The 18,405-nt window shown below is 41.5% G+C and overlaps 1 protein-coding gene across 1 annotated transcript in view; it reads right to left on the bottom strand.

Annotated features, from left to right (window-relative positions):
* Window positions 1-18,405, bottom strand: part of prex2 (phosphatidylinositol-3,4,5-trisphosphate-dependent Rac exchange factor 2) — a 110,885-nt gene that overhangs the window by 51,366 nt on the left and 41,114 nt on the right. The window contains exons 12-22 of the mRNA XM_074693234.1: window positions 17,635-17,738; window positions 17,507-17,556; window positions 12,600-12,675; window positions 11,832-11,904; window positions 9,244-9,386; window positions 8,821-8,913; window positions 7,752-7,900; window positions 7,583-7,668; window positions 3,665-3,801; window positions 2,078-2,195; window positions 1,295-1,479 (exon numbers count right to left, since the gene is read on the bottom strand). Of these exons, the coding sequence (XP_074549335.1) occupies window positions 1,295-1,479; window positions 2,078-2,195; window positions 3,665-3,801; window positions 7,583-7,668; window positions 7,752-7,900; window positions 8,821-8,913; window positions 9,244-9,386; window positions 11,832-11,904; window positions 12,600-12,675; window positions 17,507-17,556; window positions 17,635-17,738 (1,214 nt within the window). The remainder of the gene's footprint in view (window positions 1-1,294; window positions 1,480-2,077; window positions 2,196-3,664; window positions 3,802-7,582; window positions 7,669-7,751; window positions 7,901-8,820; window positions 8,914-9,243; window positions 9,387-11,831; window positions 11,905-12,599; window positions 12,676-17,506; window positions 17,557-17,634; window positions 17,739-18,405) is intronic.

The following is an 18,405-nucleotide window of genomic DNA, read 5'->3' as shown; positions in this document are numbered from 1 at the left end:
TTTGTGAGCTAGCTGGTAATAAGTTAACTGTTACAGGGCTCTCAAGTCTCATGCTCTATGAGTGATGAGTTGACAGTAATGTTACTAGCAGGCTAATGCTTATGTTAGCTAGCTAGTAACATAACTGTCAACTCATCACGCACTAAAATCTGTAGTGTTGTTATGACATGGCATAGTTAGTATGATGTAAATTACTAGCTAGCATTTACTGAGCTAACACATATGTTATCAAGCTAACTGTTGTGTAAGCTATCTGGTAAGGAGTAAACAGTTGCGTTGGCAAGCTGGCAATAAGTTGACAGTTTTGTGAGCTAGCTGGTAATAAGTTAACTGTTACAGGGCTCTCAAGTCTCATGCTCTATGAGTGATGAGTTGACAGTAATGTTACTAGCAGGCTAATGCTTATGTTAGCTAGCTAGTAACATAACTGTCAACTCATCACGCACTAAAATCTGTAGTGTTGTTATGACATGGCATAGTTAGTATGATGTAAATTACTAGCTAGCATTTACTGAGCTAACACATATGTTATCAAGCTAACTGTTGTGTAAGCTATCTGATAATGAGTAAACAGTTACGTTGGCAAGCTGGCAATAAGTTGACAGTTTTGTGAGCTAGCTGGTAACAAGTTAACTGTTACAGGGCTCTCAAGTCTCATGCCCTATGAGTGATGAGTTGAAAGTTATGTTACTAGCAGGCTAATGCTTATGTTAGCTAGCTGGTAATGAGCTAATAGTTATGTGAGTCATGTTAGCTCGGTTGAAATTAGCTAATAGTTATTATAGCTAGCTTGCGAACAGTTGTACTAAAGTTAGCTTAAGCCTTTTTTTCTTCATTTTTTAATATTATGGAAGCTTATAACACAGCAGTAACACATTTAAACACATTTAAACACATTTAAACACATTTAAACACATTAGTCCTTTCTATCTTAATTGTGGCAGGGAAAATAACGATGGTGTTGTTCAGTATGGAGTCACATCCTAGCCAACACTATATCAAGTGACAGGATAAGTGTGTTAACCCGATTTTACTGACAGTTATGTGAGCTAGTTACAAATGACATGTGCTATCAATATGCCAATAATAACTCTATATGTCAAGTATTTATTCAAACTAGGACACAACTGTAAGACATTTAAAATACATTACATAAATAATGAGTTCCCAATAGGAACTGTAATGTGCTAATAATTTTTTTAGAAGTAAATGCAACATTTAATCATTTTCAGGTTTATATGATTGTATTGCATGATTACATATAATACACATATAACCATAACACAAATAATACCTTGGCAGTGAGACTGAAGAATCCTTTGGGTTCGACCATCTTTTCCAGCACGTGACACTTGATGCCCGCTGTGCTGTCATACTCATACATCACTCCATACTCCAGGTGGACATTGTCTACTGTCAGACTAACATGGTCTTTCTTTCCGTCAATGATTGCTATTGTGTTGAATTTGTCCATCACCTCTGGATTATAGAAAAACAAAAAACAAAGAGACACCAGAAAAAACAGTTCTCTGTTGAATAACAAATAAATATGGCAGCACTCAAGCACACATGTCATAAAGTTTATGCAGTGATCATGTTCTGTGCTCAGCACATTTAATCCCTCTGTTTATGACAAAAGAAGTGTTTCAATCATCATAAACTTTGCCTTGTTTGAGGTCTTGGACTAAATCTGTGACTCATTTCATAGGAGGACCCTCCTCACCTCACATGGCTTCCATCCACCATCAAGAGAAAAGATGAGTAATTTCAAGTGTTAGCACACCCTGTGCTAACTCAGTGACTTAATACAGCAATAAATTTTGCTCCAGGGTCATGTGCTATGGAGGGGACAGCTTGATATTTTTACTTTCTCATTGGGATCCATTAGGAATATGGGAGAATTAGCACATGATGAGCCAAAGGAGGTGGTTTTGCTTAGAACAACACAATCCAGATGAGCCCTTCTACATGTTAACTGGAGAGAGCAATGTGTTAGCTTGCTTGACTTTGACTTTAACAGTAACAAGTTATTTTTCACAAATATGTTCATGTTTTAATATTGTAAGTGTGAGGTTACCTTCTACTTTACACTCAAAGCCGTCTCCGTTTTCCTCCGAGGTTGGTTTCTGGTTAGTTTTCTGGTTGTCTTCTTGAGCGCTTTCACTGTTGTTGTAAACCCATTTAATGGTGTCTTGCTGCATTGGATTACAACAAAGAAATTGGTTTATTAGTTTTGTTAAAACAGCTCTGAAACAGAAGATATTTCAATCACTGAAGTAGATCTCTTTATCTTTTACGGTTAAGTGGCTTTTTAAACCTACAACCAATTTGCTGCAGACATTTAAAGTAAGAATTAAAAGAAACCCAAATGAGTTTATTTGGGAATCTCTCTTCTTAATGGTTTAGCAGGCAGCCCATCTGTGTTAAACAGATCGAAAACAAGATGAAATCAACTCTGAACACGCAGAGCTCTGGTGTATGTGTGTTTGCGTGTGTGTGTTTGGGTTTGAAGCAGCATGTTTAGCTGATTCTGCCCAGATACGGTGTACAGTGTCACAGTTAGTTTGGCAGAGCAAAGCAGTGAAAAGCCTTCACAAACATATGGGAACATGGCACTTGGTGTGACCGCAAATGCAAACCCATGCCAATCTCATCAACTCACTTTAGTGTGCAGCACAGCTCTGCGTGTGTAAATGTGTGTGTTTGTGAGAGTGTGAGTGTGTGTGTATGGATTTGTCTGTGTCTGTTCTTTCCTCTCCACACCCAAGCCCACAGTGAGTTTTCTGCCAAGGCTACATGCTGTGCCTGCCTACTGGTCTGTGGTCTTCTGGTGTGCCACCACACACACACTCACACACACACATGCACATGCACAGAAAGAGACGAAGAGGGCGGTTCCCGGTACCACATGATGTAAACCAGATCTCCAGTAGTGTTGGAAACCTGAAGTGCTTCATTAAGCCCCAACTCCCAACAGGGCTCAATTATAGTCACACAATATACTAACACACACCCTTGGATTTCTATTTTCGAACACATTCAACAGGTGCACCGAGCTTGCTTTCTCCCCCTTAGCTTAAATCCTTTGGCCATGTCTTTACCACTTTCTCACTGCATCTTTCTTTCCCTCCTCCCCTCTCCCTCCATTCCTCCAGGGATCTCACCACCCCCAGATCCTTTCCCACCTCTCCCTGCAGCCTGCCAGTCTCCCACAGCAGGCCTGCTGCAGTGAGCCAGAGGTCAGCTGAAGGAGCCAAAACTAGTATTATTTCTGAGTAATGACCCAAGACAAGAAAAGAAGGGGTACAGGGGGAAAAAATAGTAAAATTAAGGTAAATTGAAGCTTGGAGGTCTATGTTGTTTTCTCACGGTCATTTCTTTTCTACTCCTCTGCTTCTGCGTATTTTAGAATATCCCACACTTCTCCTCTTTCTAGATCTATGACGTAACTTTCTAATCATGACACATATGATTCAATGGGAGTCATGGGAAATGAAAGAGCGACCAAAACATAATTGCAGAAAAGAATGGCTGTTTTGGGAATTTTCTGATGACATGCCAAATGTCTCACTTTCCCACTGGATCAAAACTTTTTCTTAACTGAAGTCACAAGTTTGGTTTTTCCCAGAGTATTAAAGTATTGTTTGTGTCTCCCCTGCCTCACCTGTGTGGGTCGTCTGTACTTCCTGCATGCGGTGACGTGAGCGATGACACTGGCATGGCTCTCCTTGCTCACATTGATGCCGTTCACCTTGATGATGCACTGGCCCGGGTGGAGACCGGCTATGGCTGCCACTGTGCCTGGCGTGAGATGGAGTCATGAAAAAACAAAAAAAACAAAAGCAAAAGGAGAGACGTCAAGGGCAACATCTGCGGCAGGTGAATCAGGGTGAAACATTCAGCACTTCCTAAATAACTGACACATCCTGTAACCCAAACTGGGCTGAGCAACATTCCTTTTTCATCCACGTATTTGCAACTTAGCTTCCTGTTTTGGCAGCCCAAGAGGAGTGTGAGAGAAAGAGCAAGGAGGATGGGAAGTTGTTTATCTGGGGCAGACGAGGGCCTCTCAGAGGGATGTGATTCAGACCATAAGAGAACTTCAAGGTTTACAGCCATCATAGGGGAGTGCATGGCAGACTAAATATTCCTCTCCTCAAACAGACACCATGCATACCTCAAATCCCAATATATACAGAAGCTGTGCTCCTCCAAGTATTGTAAGAATGCCTTCTTCACTTCTTAAACTTTCACAGTCAGAATGTGCATCAGCAGACTGGTCCACTGTACTCAATAATAGTACAGAAAAACAAGCTGTGGTTACACAGGGTTCATATGATAGGGGCTGTTTTGACTGCAAGGACATAAACTTGTGTGGTGTGAGATACAGTGCGATAACATCATATTATTTGGGTTTAGTTTTGTTTATGTTTGCCTAGTGTATTTATTTTTGCTTTCCTATCCTAAACAGATATAGTGCAATAGTCAATATTTTCCCTAACAACCCCTGACTCAAGGATAGTGGGATTCTCTTTGAGACAATCTGTTATTAAACAAAGCGGTTTCTAGTTTTGGTAGATGTAAAAAAGAGTACAAAAATAGAGATAGACAAAGCATTGGTGCAATAATGATTACAGCTAAACAGGAGACAAGACGGAGCCTGAAACCAAGCTAGTAGCTAAGTTAGCTTAGCGGTAACATACCAACATACGGTAACATTCTTCTAAAACAGAAATCTTAAATGTTGTCATGGTACAATTTTCTAATCATTTTAGACATGGGAACTTGAATGTTTGAAAAGAAACTTGAGGAAATATAGCAATGTGAATGTTGTTAGTGTAATATTTAACCTTTATTTATGCCTTTTTTCCATTTTTTGTGTTTTGGATTGTTTGGTGTATTCCCACGGCAGGGGGTCACCAGTTTGGGTATAAGGATGGGTCCTTTATAAAACAAAGTATCAGAACATCTCTTAATAAAGTCAGCAGGTCAGCAAAATCACTGAAGTTGTTCTTGGGCTCCCTGGCACCATCATTTGTGACATCCAGCTCAACATTTTCATTAAATCAACAACCTCGGAAACCCAATCCACTCAATCCAGACAATAACTGTCTGTCTCTGTGAAATTAAAACATTTTTAACTACAACAAATCTGACCTCACAGTCATCTTCCCCAAGACCCTCACAAATCCATTTTAGAGTTTTACTATTATGTCTGCTTTCGTTGTTAATTTTATTCTGAACACAAGTAAATGTTGTCTTTTCTTGTAGTAATTTACCCTGCTTTCTTTTGACAGAAAGATGAACTCATCCCCATCTCTCTCACCTCCAATCAGCAACTTTGGTGTCATTTTTTGCTAGGCCCCGCCCTGTTGGCTATGGCTGCCTTTTGCAGCAGCTCTCTCTTCTTTGTCCGTTTCTTGTAATTTTTTTTCGTCTCTTTTTTGTTATTTTTGTATTTGGAGTGGATCATTACTTTTTATGGCTCATTTGTTGGTCATGGACACCAAACTTTTTTGTGGCTTCAGTGATATTTTTACTACTTTTTCTCCTGTGTTTGTCTGGAGATCCTACATGTAACCATGGCTGCGCATTGTTTACATGTGGACTCAGCTGTTAGCAGCCTGTAGCATGTCAATGCTAACTGGTGTAAGGCCTGATATCTTCCCACAAGGTGAGGAGAAGGAGGTGAGGACGATGTGGTGGTTCTCAGGTGTGAGCTAAGAAGTGACAACATGGACCTGTCCTTCCATCCATCGTTATTGGGAACGTAAGATCTATCTCCAATAAGATGGACGAGCTAGCTGTGCTAACCCAGCAACAGAGGGAATACCAGAAGGCAGAGTAGCATCATGCTATTCACAGACATGGCTAACAGAGCTAACATCAGACACCAACGCCACATTGGAAGAGCTTCACCTGCTGTGAGCAGACAGTATCCAGGAGACAGAGATGGAGCATGGGTGAAGAAGCTCAGTCCTGGACCCTGTGGAGGTGGAGGCTGGCTGAACTGGACAATGATGGACAAGCTGTCATCATCTATTTTCTTATGGACCTTTTTGCACTTTCTATACACTTTCTTACTTTTGTTCACTTGAATGCTGCTGTGACTTCAATTTCGTTGTACTTGTTACAAACTGTAAGCATCCTTTACGGCACAACTTCCAAAACCGTCAATAAACTGCAACACATCCAGAACTCTGTTGTGTGCCTCCTCACCTGCACCCACTCCCAAGAGACATAGCTGCTCCCTCCCTCTGGAACTCCCTCCCTACTTTTATTCATTACAACATTACTCTGACCCAGCAATTTTCAAATCTCTGTTAAAACTCACTGCTTTAAATTATCTTTTAATGTTTGATTGTGCTGTTGTTTTGTTTTTTATTTATGTGTACTTTGTCTATGTCCCTTGTTTTGTGCAGATTTAAACAACTGTAACAGTCTTTGAGTTTTGGGAAGTGCTCTATAAATTAAATTTATTTTCATTCTTATTAAGATGCAAAGACATGGCTTTTAATGCCAACCAGTAAGAACAATATCACCCAGAATGCCTTACTGCTTTGCCTGGTTGAACTGGTACCACAGACTAGAGAGATATATCTTAAGCAAAGTTTTAATTAAGAGTTTAGAATCCCAGTAATGACAGCTTTTATCCCCCAGCAATGTAATTATAAAACAAGAGAAGAGTGATTTTCCCTGTGAAAAGTATCTCATAATGAACCTATCTGTTAAACCTCTCTCATCTCTTGCTCTCCCTCAGTTTCTCCACCTCTAATTGGTATCACCACCTCCTGCTGACCTCAGCAGACCAGCGCAGAGCCACTGTTATGACAATCTGTGGGGATTAAACACCTTCTACATCATCAGCCTTGTCTCAGAGGATCAGGACATCAGCTCAAGGCACACAGCAGGGTTCCCAGGCAACCACATCATCAGGCCACACACACACTCTCACACACACACACACACCAGAGCACAACATATTTCTCCCCTGCTATCTCACTTAGATTGCTTAAGGAAGAAAACAAGATCCAATTCCCCTGTGAACAACCAGACAAGGCCACCAATTGTTTTTGGATTGGACCCTATCTTGTGCCAGCTCTGATAGCTGTGCCACTAAACATGCTGTGTTAGGAGAAAATCACCCTGGGTGGAAAAAATGCTGAGTGCTGTGTCAAACAGAGGCAGAACTTATGGGAACAATGGAGTAATTGTGATTCCCTGAAGAGGGCTATTGCATCTATTACATAGATCGCTGTATTTTAGCATGCTGCGATTCACTTTGAGTTTTGATTTATTGTCATGCTTACTTTCTTGCATCAGTCACATCAAGACTAATTCCTTACAAGTGCGAACATCGTGGGCAATAAAACGTGACTCTAATTCTAATTTGGAAAAGTCTGACGATCAGTTAATTCTCCAGTTTAAGCAACCATCTGAGCAACACGGAAAGAATGAGCAGCAAAATCTGCCAAGTCATGCACTCCCTCCCAGCTGTTTGCCAGCTGTGACACAACTGACAGTTAGTTCATGGGAGGCCTTTTTCTCATTAGCTTAAGTGAAAGAGGAGGCAATCTCATACCTCTCCCGACAGCGTGAACCACAGATGGACCAAATCCCCGAATCTGGAAACCCAGCCCCTCTGCAGAGTCTGGGATCTTCACCGTCCTGGAAGTGAAGAGGAGCAGGTTCAAGCTAAGACAAGAGAACTTTGACAGTGTGGGTTTGATCGTACAGAAAATCTGACTTACTCTCTTGGCTTTGTGCTAACCAGCACCCTGAGGGGCCCCTTGCTGTTGAAACACTGCCTGAGGAGAACTTCCACTTCAGAGAAAGGCCTGAGGAACACCAGATCTCCATTGATTGCAAACAACTTCTTCCCCACTTCCAAGCCAGCCATCTTAGAGCAAAACAAGAAAACAAGAGATGATGGAAATGATTGAGTGGAGCAGCAGGATCTGAAGAATCACAGAACAGTGCTTCAGGTTAACTGTTACTGGCAGAAAAACATCAATACAGCCTCAGGGTTTCTATATATCACAAAGGAAGGCAAACACACTCCCAGTAATAGAGGACAACATGCTATAACTTTCATGTTTAGTGTGCATCTGGAAAAGGTTGTGGACTTCTTTGACCCACATTGAATATTTAAACTCAAACAACACCAATGTCAATGCAAAACAGATCTTTGAGACGCATTTAAAGCTACTTCAGGCCTGGAGGGAATTAGGGTTATGCGCTCAGATTGATCACATTTGCCTTCAAACTGTTCCGTCTCATTTTCATCTTTCAGATCAAAGCTGAACACCAAAGAAGAGCTCAAACTATGGCGCCTGTTAACAGGCTCTATTTTTGGGTCAAAATGTTTTAGCATCAATGTTCATCAGCATCAAGCTGAAAGGTCCAGTTTAGGGACAAACTGTTGGAGATTTTTATGTCTTATGACTGATTGTTGAACCACACTTAAACAACCAAAGACTTCTGCTGGGTGCGGTTCATTTGCTAGAGTTACAGCAGAAATACGGTTAATTTTAAAGAGATATACTAAACCAGAAAATAAAAATTTAGCTTTAACAGAAGACATAGGATTATTTATCCCTCTAGTAGCTTATTGGGGTTGATTATGACTAAATCTTGGGAATCAAACTAAATCAGAGAGATGCAAAATAATCAAAGTTTTATGTAAACATGCTTTGGTGACATTTTATATATATATTTTTTAAACTGCAGATGCAATCATCAAATCAAAAGAGGCTACATCACAAAACAAAGGTTGCACGTGTGTTTTATCCCTCTGCATCACTCCATGTGTGTTCTCACCTCAGCTGGAGAGCCCTTCTCCACAGATTTGATGATGGGGACTCTGTTCCTCTCCTCCAGCGTAAAACCATAGCCTCCATCGCTGGGCCTTATCTAAAAGAAAACACGACATGTCTCTCAACAACAAATCCCCAGCCAGTGGACCAACACGTCTCCGCGGAGCACAAACACAACACATCCAGAAACAGATAGTGGTTCAGACAGATAGCAGCTCTGCTATTTGCTCACTCCTCTGAAAAGAATGCTTACTGAGGTATAAAATAGACTTTTGCTGTGCTGTGATTTTTTTCCTCACACAGCTGTGGCTTCATAATGATTTACTGTCTTGAAATTGGTTTCCTCTGAAATGTAGCTATGTAAAAGCAAAGACACAAGATATTAGAGAGTGAGAGAGTTTATAGCAGTGTATGAGTGAGCACTCACCAGGAGGGACTTGGAGATGACGTTTTCCACTATTTTCAGGTCGTGCTTCATCAGCTTGTGTTTGGTGTTGGAACCCTCCATCTCCTCATCAGCAAAGAAGCGAAACAGCAAGGGCTCATCTTTGAATTCACTCTTTTCCAACACTGCAGGAGGTAGAAATGAAGTCATGAATGAGAAAACTTTAAGACTGGGAATCAAACCTTTCACAGTGGAGCAGCAAAGTTTTAGGTTCCTGGATGAATATTTCCACTGTTCCATGCGACTTTAAGTTAAACAGAACAACAATTACAAAGCAGGCTTTTGTTATTTATGAAATCTATCCAAGTGTAAATCAAGTTGCCTGATGCTGTCAAGTTTAAAATGTTTCTCCTGGCTATGCAATTTGGACAGTGTTAGTTTTAGAAATTTGTCCTGCAATACATCACAACTGTTAAGTAATTCTGATGATGACAGAATTAAAACTGTAAGGGAAAAAACGGAAAACCACTGGAAGCCTGAAAGGTTAGATATACACTCAGATTTGTACAAAGTAAGCTAGTTTATCATGAAAATTTCATGTTACTTTTGGTGAACAAGCTTCAAGAAACAGTACAAGGGATAAAAAAAGATCACAGTTAAAACCTGCAGTATGTTTCATCCTTATGACAATTCCTGAAATTTCCAAGTTTCCCTAAATTTTTAATGCCTAAATTAATTTTTTTCCCAAAGTTTCTCAAAAAATTCTTTACATTTTCTATTTTTCATGGAAATCTACCTCACCATCCTGCTTCTTGCACTGGCTTAAAGACATGTTGTATGTTCAACAAATGGAAAAACTGCATCTGCACGAACCCAAAACAGAGAATAAATATGAAAGAGAGAGGAGACCCGTCTTGGCACATTGTGACATTAACTTTCTTTCATAAGATGGTTTTGGTGATCACAGAGTTGTACCTGTTCTACCGTAAGTTTATGTAACTTACCTCATTCCTGAGTGTTTGCTCTTGTAATAAAAACTATGAAACTTTATGTATGTAATGAACTAGCAGCCATGTTGATTGTTTTTATTTATTTATTTTTATTTTATTTATTCATTCATTTATTAATTCATTTATTTGTATTATTTATTTATTTATATCATTTATTTATTTATTCATTTTTTTTGGGGGGGTGCCCTGCACATTTGTATTATTTGGGTTTATTTGTTTATTTGGTCTAAAAAGTGTTCTGAGTTTTCTGTTACCAACATGTTGATTTTTGTAAAATCAAAAATCTGTAAATATGATATTCTAAAAAAATCCAACTCGATCTGATTTTTAGAAATTCCTCCAAAATTGGGAAAACTGGACAATTTTTCAGACAGTTTTAAAACTCCTTAAAAATGCCCTGGAGCATCTTTATTGATGAACCAAATTTATGTAATAATTCATAATTTTACTCTCAAAATCCTGAAATTCAATGACACTTTTATTATTAATTCTTGACACTTGTACAATTTTTTAGAGGATTTTTTATTTTATTTTACCCAAACTACTAAAAAATGTTCATTGAAAACTAACCCGGTTATAGAGTGTGAAACTTAGGATGTCAGAATCTGATGTTCACTCTTCATAAAGTTAGAAAATGACTTAATAAAAACTTTTTTTGTTGAATGCCAAATAGAAATGCCCAACCACAATTTAAGTGTGTCCTAATGTGTTACAGGCATCCAAAGACTTGAAAATAAGGACATTTTTTATACTATTTATTCAAACATTACCACTTCTGGAGTAAAACACTACTGAACTCAGTCTCTAAGGCAACACAGTGCCCTCAGTAAAACTTTAATTTAAGTAAAAAACAAAAAGCCCTGAGGGTAAAAACAGAGGTCACTCTAACCTTCCCTCACTTCGTTCCCCTCTACATCCCACTGTTTTAATAGGTGCATCATCAGGCCAAATAACACACTGGCACCATCAGTAAAATTCCCCTGATGGCTGCTGAAGTGAGAGCAACTTTGATGGCTGGGGCTGTTATGTTCCATAAATGCGCTGGTTAATTTGCAGTGTGAGGTTTGAACTGTGGGTACTCTGGTACAGTTACATCATGGAGGTTTCGAGGAGACACACTGTGACTCACACTGTAGTTTGTATGATGTCGATTTTGGCAAGAGGAAAGTGCAGGGTTAAAAACTAGTGCACATAAACAAGCTGTATCCATGGCTACTGACCACTTAGCACTTAGCAGACAAACATCTTTGTGTTTTGGGCCAAGTTCTCACAGTTTAAGGAAACTATGCATGTACCCTTGGTTACATAAGTCCTATACACACAAGTATGCATGAGGTTAACGCACGAATATAGTCATAGCCCTGACCACCAACACATATACAGATGCAAATGCACTCTCAACACTGGAATAAAGATCTAATTCTGCAGCGTCTCAAAGGATTGCAAGGAAAAATGGAAAGGGAACAACCCATATAGTGTTCCTAAACAGGATGCTAAATGTCAGGCTCCCTCTCTGTGTTTAACTCATCAAAACAACAAAGACCAATTTCACTTTCTGTGAACAGCAGGATCGGAACATTTCCACTATGTTCTAGTCTTCAGCAATAAAAAGTGCCGTACCATGATGCATGAAGCCATTATCGCACAGTTCCACTCCCAGAATCAATGCCTCCTCCCTGGTTCTGCAGTCCCCCTGTACCAGACGACATGAGGAACAAGAAAAAGAGAGATTTGACACCAAGAGAAAAGGATTTGAGTATAAAGACTGGATAGAGTCAATGAGACAAGGAGGATATAAGAAAACTGAGTACAAAGAGAGGCAGAACAAAGGACATATGCTTAGAAAAATGTCACACTAACACCCTCCTTTGTTCCTGAGTCAAAACACCCCGAGGCCTTCAGAAGAGCCCCACGCTCCATCTTAAACAGAGCCGGCACAATGTCCAGACAGCAGACTGTGACGGCTCTTGAAGTCCTTAATCTGCTCTCCTGTGTCCAACTTATTCATACAGCAAATACTGTACCACACACACACACACAAGTGCTTATACACACATACATGTGATGTCTGCCATTGATTTTATGGTGGTGGCCACATACATTTGATTTCTCTGTTGTCATTCTGAACAGGACTATCAATCTGTCAAGCTCAAAGCTTCCTGTCAGAGTCAATAAAGCTCATCTGCTCAATCAATTCTGCTTTCCTGTTTCCTTTTGGGGCAAAAAAGAAATGCATTCCTGAAGAAAGGAGTGCTTTATAATCCCTTTTTTCCTGAGTCGCACATTTAAATCTGCAGTTTTTTCTTTAATTTTTTATTATTTCATACACAACTTTTCAATAACTGCGTAAATTTAAGTCACTGTTTCTTGATCACTTCCAAGACCTACCTGTGCAATAAGCCAGTCTATCAACTTGTTGGCCATCACCACTGATTTATAGGTCCGCAAATGGTAGTCCTTATCCCTGTATGGACACAAAAGCAGAAAACTTAGTTAGAAAATTGCAAAGATGAACACAAAGCTTCAAATCTGACTTGTGCCAGGCTTGTTTTCAGCGCTGTGATTTACTCATAAACCCATGTGTTGAGCAGAGCACTGATGGTATTTACTCCACGGTCTATTTAAACAAAATGCCTCAAAGAGGATTAATAATTCCCTCTGTCATCAAAGCATGCTCACTCTTCAAGCTCTGGCAGTCGCATCATAAATCTCAGTGAGTTTCTGACAGTCGCTGACAGCAAAACAGCATTCCTCCAGGCACGGCTGGTAACGGCCCCTGCAGTGTTTGGCACTGGGGTGCCCCTTGCTCGCCTGGTGTTGCTGTCCTCACAGCCGCACAGACCCAGAGAAATGCCTTTTTGAAACGGAGCCATGACTTTCCCATGAACACACGGGCCTCCCTGGGGACACTCAGGGGCCGGGAAAGTCCAGAACCACCGTGACTTACACCACTCTACCACTTCCACCACATGCAACCACTCACTCACACACACACAGACACACTTTTTCTTTTTTTTGCACATACACAGCACAGACAAGTCAAACATGACATGTGGGCCGAGCTGAAGTCAAATCTCAGCTGTCTGGAGCTCTTCAGAGTGAGAGGCGTGAGAGGCCAAGTGCTGCCCTGTTTCCTCCACAATGGAACATTCAGTTGCGTAACTCGATTTGACGGCCTGTGTTGCTCTCCATGTTGGTACCAGCCTGTTGCCTTGCCGTGCTGCGCATAAACCACCCTGACCAGAATAGGCAAGAGGCACCTTGTTTTTCCATCTGAATGGGAGTCTATAGAAACAGGGAGATTGAGGCAATGGCGGCTGGTGCACAGTGAGGCTGTCAGAGTGAAAAATGGGCAGTAAACAGCGGTCCAGTGGGCAGCCATATGTCTGGCATGAGGAAACAGAAGTTTGAGGAGAAACAGAGGGAAAGGTCAGAGAGGTGGTTTTTAACTTGTCCAAAGAGGAAAGCTTGCCCTGACATTTAGCTGTGGATAAACGGATGATGAAAGTTACATTTTCTAAGCTGTTTGGTTTGTAAAACACAGAGGATGCTGAAAGCTGAGCTCTTCATCATCTGTTTCAGTCCTGATAATTAACTCAAGTACATCTATCTTGAGAATCAACACACACTCCTGTACACATTGAGTTTCTGGAGGAGCTGCCGGCATAATGAAGAGAACTTGTCAATATTTGTGAACCGGCGATAGAGAAATGTCAGTTCAGTTTTTTCAGCTTATGTGAAGATAGTTAATGAGCGACCTTCTCTGTAATATGTGGTTTTACAAGCTCTCAGTGTGGATGTAGAGAATTTAAACACTTTAATTTGTGTGCACGGTGTCGTAGTTTTAGGCCCCGTTTACACGACAACGTTTCATCAAAACGCTAAAACACAGTGAAAAAAATCTGGAAACGCTGATGGACTGAAAACGCTGTAGTAAGCATGCCAGGCCTGTAGGTGGTGCTATAACTGTGTTGTCCAGAAGCCGCTTTTGGGAGATCTCCACCGAAGTAGAGTTGGGCCGATCATCTGGAGTATCGGTCTTTGTCAGATGACGTCACATCCGCAAACGCCGCAGTGTAAGGATCAATATTGTTAATTGTTGACAATTTTTCAAAATATCTTTCCCTGGCACCTTTCATCAGCTTATCTGGATATGGTTTCCGCTTGTTTGGCTTTTGTTTTTTTAGTTTTAACATTGTATAAAATCGTAGAGCTCCTCACTGCCTCTCCGTTTACCTCTATTGTTTACCTCTATTGTTTACATCCGTTTCCCCACCAAAATGGCGGGAGGGGCTTGTAGATGACGTCACTGACAAAGACCGATTGGGGAATAGTGCAAAAGTGGAGCAACAGATGCACATTTTGTTGAAAGATAATTAGCAGATACAGCAGATTGAGCAGCACAAGCACAACACGGTAGTTCACGATGATCGTAGCAACGGTACTGTTGTCCTGTTGTATGCGCTCACGCCAAGTAGAGTGTGACATCAGCGTTTCCACTGAAAATAGCGGCTTACTGTTTACACAGCAACGGTGTCGGCAGAGTTTCAGAAAAATCCCACTCTGAAGGCCGTTTTCAAAAGTTTGAGTTTTAGGTCGGCTGAAACAGCGTTTCGCACAAATGTAAATGCGAGGCTGAAACGCAACAAAACTTTGCGTTTCACCCTAAAACTGCTGTCGTGTAAACGGCCCCTTTAAGTGTGAGATCAGATTCCCTGAAGTGAATAGGGCCAGGGCTTTAAAAGGGGACACAGACGCTCTACAGGGGTGCAGGGGTTGTGTAACACCCCCTCCTCCCCTTCACTTCATCTCTGTCATACTGCCAGGAAATTATACCTAATTAGGCAAGGGCTGCTTGCTCCAATTAAACTCTGGCATTCCCAGGCCTTGTGATGCATTGTTCAGCGCTCTTAGTGAAAACACGGAGCGCAGATATGCTGGCTACCAATGCACAACTCTTGTACACAGACAAATTTTTACGTCAGAGGGTTTGGCCTCAATACAAATGCTGTTGGACTGAATGCTGACACACAAAATCACTTCAGGCTTCTTGGTGGCTGGATCAAACAGAAATATAGAAAAGCTTCTACGCCAGAGTACATGCAGGATTGGTTTGCCTCCTCCAGCTATGGCACAGTTTTTATAGGTGTGAAATTAAAGCTTTTCATCAGACAGACTTGAGTCGATGCTTTGTGGTGAAACACACAAGTAGCGTCCACCACAAACACTGTTTGGCTTTTTAAGATGCCAAAAGCTGAAGCATTTCAGGAAATTACTCCTATAAAATGAGACTGCGGGACTTCTAACTCTGTAACACAAAGAGATGTGCCAGAGTTGAACAAACAACACCTGTTTGGCATTTAGGCGGAGGTGTTTATTCAAAGGTCGCGCTGGATGTCTTTGCTTTCCCCATTTGGACAGATGGCTGCGTTCATGTGCAGTTAAAGACGGGTTTTCTTGCCAAAGAGGATCAGGCTTAATGCACACAGTTCTGAGCTGTCTGTTTTGTGAAAGGAGTGTCAAGTAATAGAATGGCTAGATGCTAGCTAGTCGGGCAGGTCACGGGTAATACGCAGCCATCCTATTTTTGACGTACCCTGAGCTGTGTTCAAAATAAAATAAACCGTGTCAAAATCAGTTTATATTCAGCTTGACTACGACGACAAACGGACATAATGAGCGGAGCCAGACCAGGAGTCAACAGGTTTGAGGTTTTACAGTCCAGCATGAATGAAGAGAGACTTATCAATGGAAAGAGAAGCACGGGAACTTCTCAGTCTGTGTCTCCAGCTGTCTGACAGTCATGCAGCTTGCCAGACTGAACACGCAGCCAGTGTAAGTTGACAAACCCATTCAACACACAACAGTGCAGAGGCGACGATGTATCTGGTGTTTTTGAGGCGTAAGGCTGAAGACAAATCTATGTCAAATATCACAACTACTAAAACAAGGGGAAGAAATCACGACTCATCTTGACCTCTGACGAAAGAGGGCTGCACACTTGTTAAAGGTGCTATGAGGAGGATCTGCTTTAAATGGACTCCCTCGCCCCCTTCTGGCCTGGAGTCTCCCACACACTGTCGTAAAGATGTGTGTTTGTTATTGAACAGAGATCAGATCAAAACAAATTTTTCTTTGTTCAAGTCAACTGTTAAGTGTCAAGGTAGGGTATTGGTTACCGTTACATGGCACTGTTGTTTGAAATGTGACAACAAGCAAACGTAAGTTTGTACCGTACAACAGTGGCTGGCTATATGTAGCGCTGCCCATAGGCTAACATGACAACAAGCAAACACTTTCAGTTTGTGCAGTAGTTTAGTAGCCGTACATATGTGGCGCTACTGACAGCCCTGACAACTGTGAGAGGTGTCCATAATGTCATCCACTAAGCAGAGCTAACGTAACCTCACTCTTCATTTTATTGATAGACTCTCAAGTTTGAACAGACCACTGCAGAATAACTGCTGCATGTGGGTTGAAATGAACATTATCACAAACAGTTTAGCCCCTGTGTTAGCCTTTAGCTCAGGCTGTATCACTCTCCTGTTCATCTTTCTTCTGCTCCTCGGTCTTTTTTCTGTCTGACAGACTTCAACGTGCCGTACATCAATCTGGTCCTGCTCCACCCAATCAGGGAGCTAAGTGGTAGCATTGCGAAATAACCAGTAATATTATCATTGATAAGGTTGTATTTACACTGAGAGTGTTACTTCTTTTGCAAAAGTTGTCACTACCATAGAAGCAGCTGTGCAGAGAAAGTTTGTGAACCACCAAACTAATGAATTTGAAGCTCTGAAATGCTTCTAAGGGGGCCCTGCGCTTAGATTTCAAGTGTTTCCAAGGGAGAGAATCAGAGCGTGTATCTCTGTCTTGTTATGTTGTTTACTAAACTTACCGGCGTTTAAATGCTGAAAACCACATCTCGGATGCAGCAAAGGGAGTTTCATCGCTGTGTTAATGCTTTTTATCTGTGTCCCAAATGTACCCAAACTACTTGTAACATCTGATAGACTCAATCCTCCTCACCACATCTGTGTTTTGAGACCAAGCAGTTACAACCTGCCAACTCCATCACCCAGAGGCCCCATGGCACTCCATCTCCATCTGTGCCAGCTCCACTTTAAGTCACATCCTCTTTCAAGACAATGAGCTCATAGTTCACTGTGATATTTCTCTCCTTCGCTCTAAGTGCACTGAAGAGGAGCTATTTTTAGGAAGTACAAGCCAGATGCTGAGCTACTGGAGCCCCACCTGGCTGGGCTGCAGTGGATTGGAAAGGGGAAATGGCTGCCTACCTGATGACAGGAGTGAAGAGGCTGTGAAGGCGGCAGAAGAGACGAACGCCCTGAAGAACAGAGGGAAGAGGATTAGATACATGTGTGTAAACTGTGTGAAATAAGTTCAAAAACAGAGCAGTTTCTACCTTGGATATGACATCGTGCATGTCACTTCTGGGGTGGTAGGTGCCGTCGTCGAAGCGGAAGCGGTACAGCACAGGCTCAGGCTTGAACTGGTGTTTGTCTGTGACTAAAACGGCAATTTTAAAACATGAGGAAGTTTTGAAAGGAAAAGTGCCAGAATGAGGAAAAGAAACAAGTTTTAAAAAAACATCTCAAACCCCTCAAGGAGCATTATTCATCCTCCTTGAAATTCGAAAGCATAAGAGGTTTAAAGACACATTCATGCCAAGCAGCGCTGCGTGGTGAAAGAAGCTTTCCAGACAAGAGGCAAACCTCATACAGAGCGGTCACAGATAACACAGCTGCTGCAGCTCCTCTTGCTGTAGGGGACTTTGTCGAGGTCCCTCCGAACAGTAATAACAGCCTCTTCTGTATTCTTGGCGGCAGCGGTGCTGGTTCCATTAAATGTTTTTATGAAAAGATATTCTATCGTTTTTCACATGGGGACTTCTAACTGCACTGAGAGAGCGCTCAGAGGGGGCTCTCAGGCAGCTATTCCTCTCTGTCATGAACAGCTCCGCAGCCCAATCTCATTTCTCTGTGAGGAAGCAATAAAGCATCCCAGGAGTGATTTAAGTTACAACTTGGCTCAGGGCCCTACTCTTTTGAGGGAAAAAAATACATGCAGAGCAGTATGCGCCATTTGGTATGAATGCAAAGCGTTAGCCAGCTTAAGCCTCATGCGGGAAAAACACTTGTTGTCACCAAAAGCCACAGAACAGCCCACTTTGCAA

This window comes from Halichoeres trimaculatus, unplaced genomic scaffold (genome assembly GCF_033239565.1).
Source record: "Halichoeres trimaculatus isolate MK-OKI-2021-1 unplaced genomic scaffold, fHalTri1.1 fHalTri1_scaffold_18, whole genome shotgun sequence".
NCBI lineage: Eukaryota > Metazoa > Chordata > Actinopteri > Labriformes > Labridae > Halichoeres > Halichoeres trimaculatus.
The sequence above is the reverse complement of the archived record's forward strand: the minus strand, read 5'-3'. Positions and strand labels throughout refer to the sequence as shown.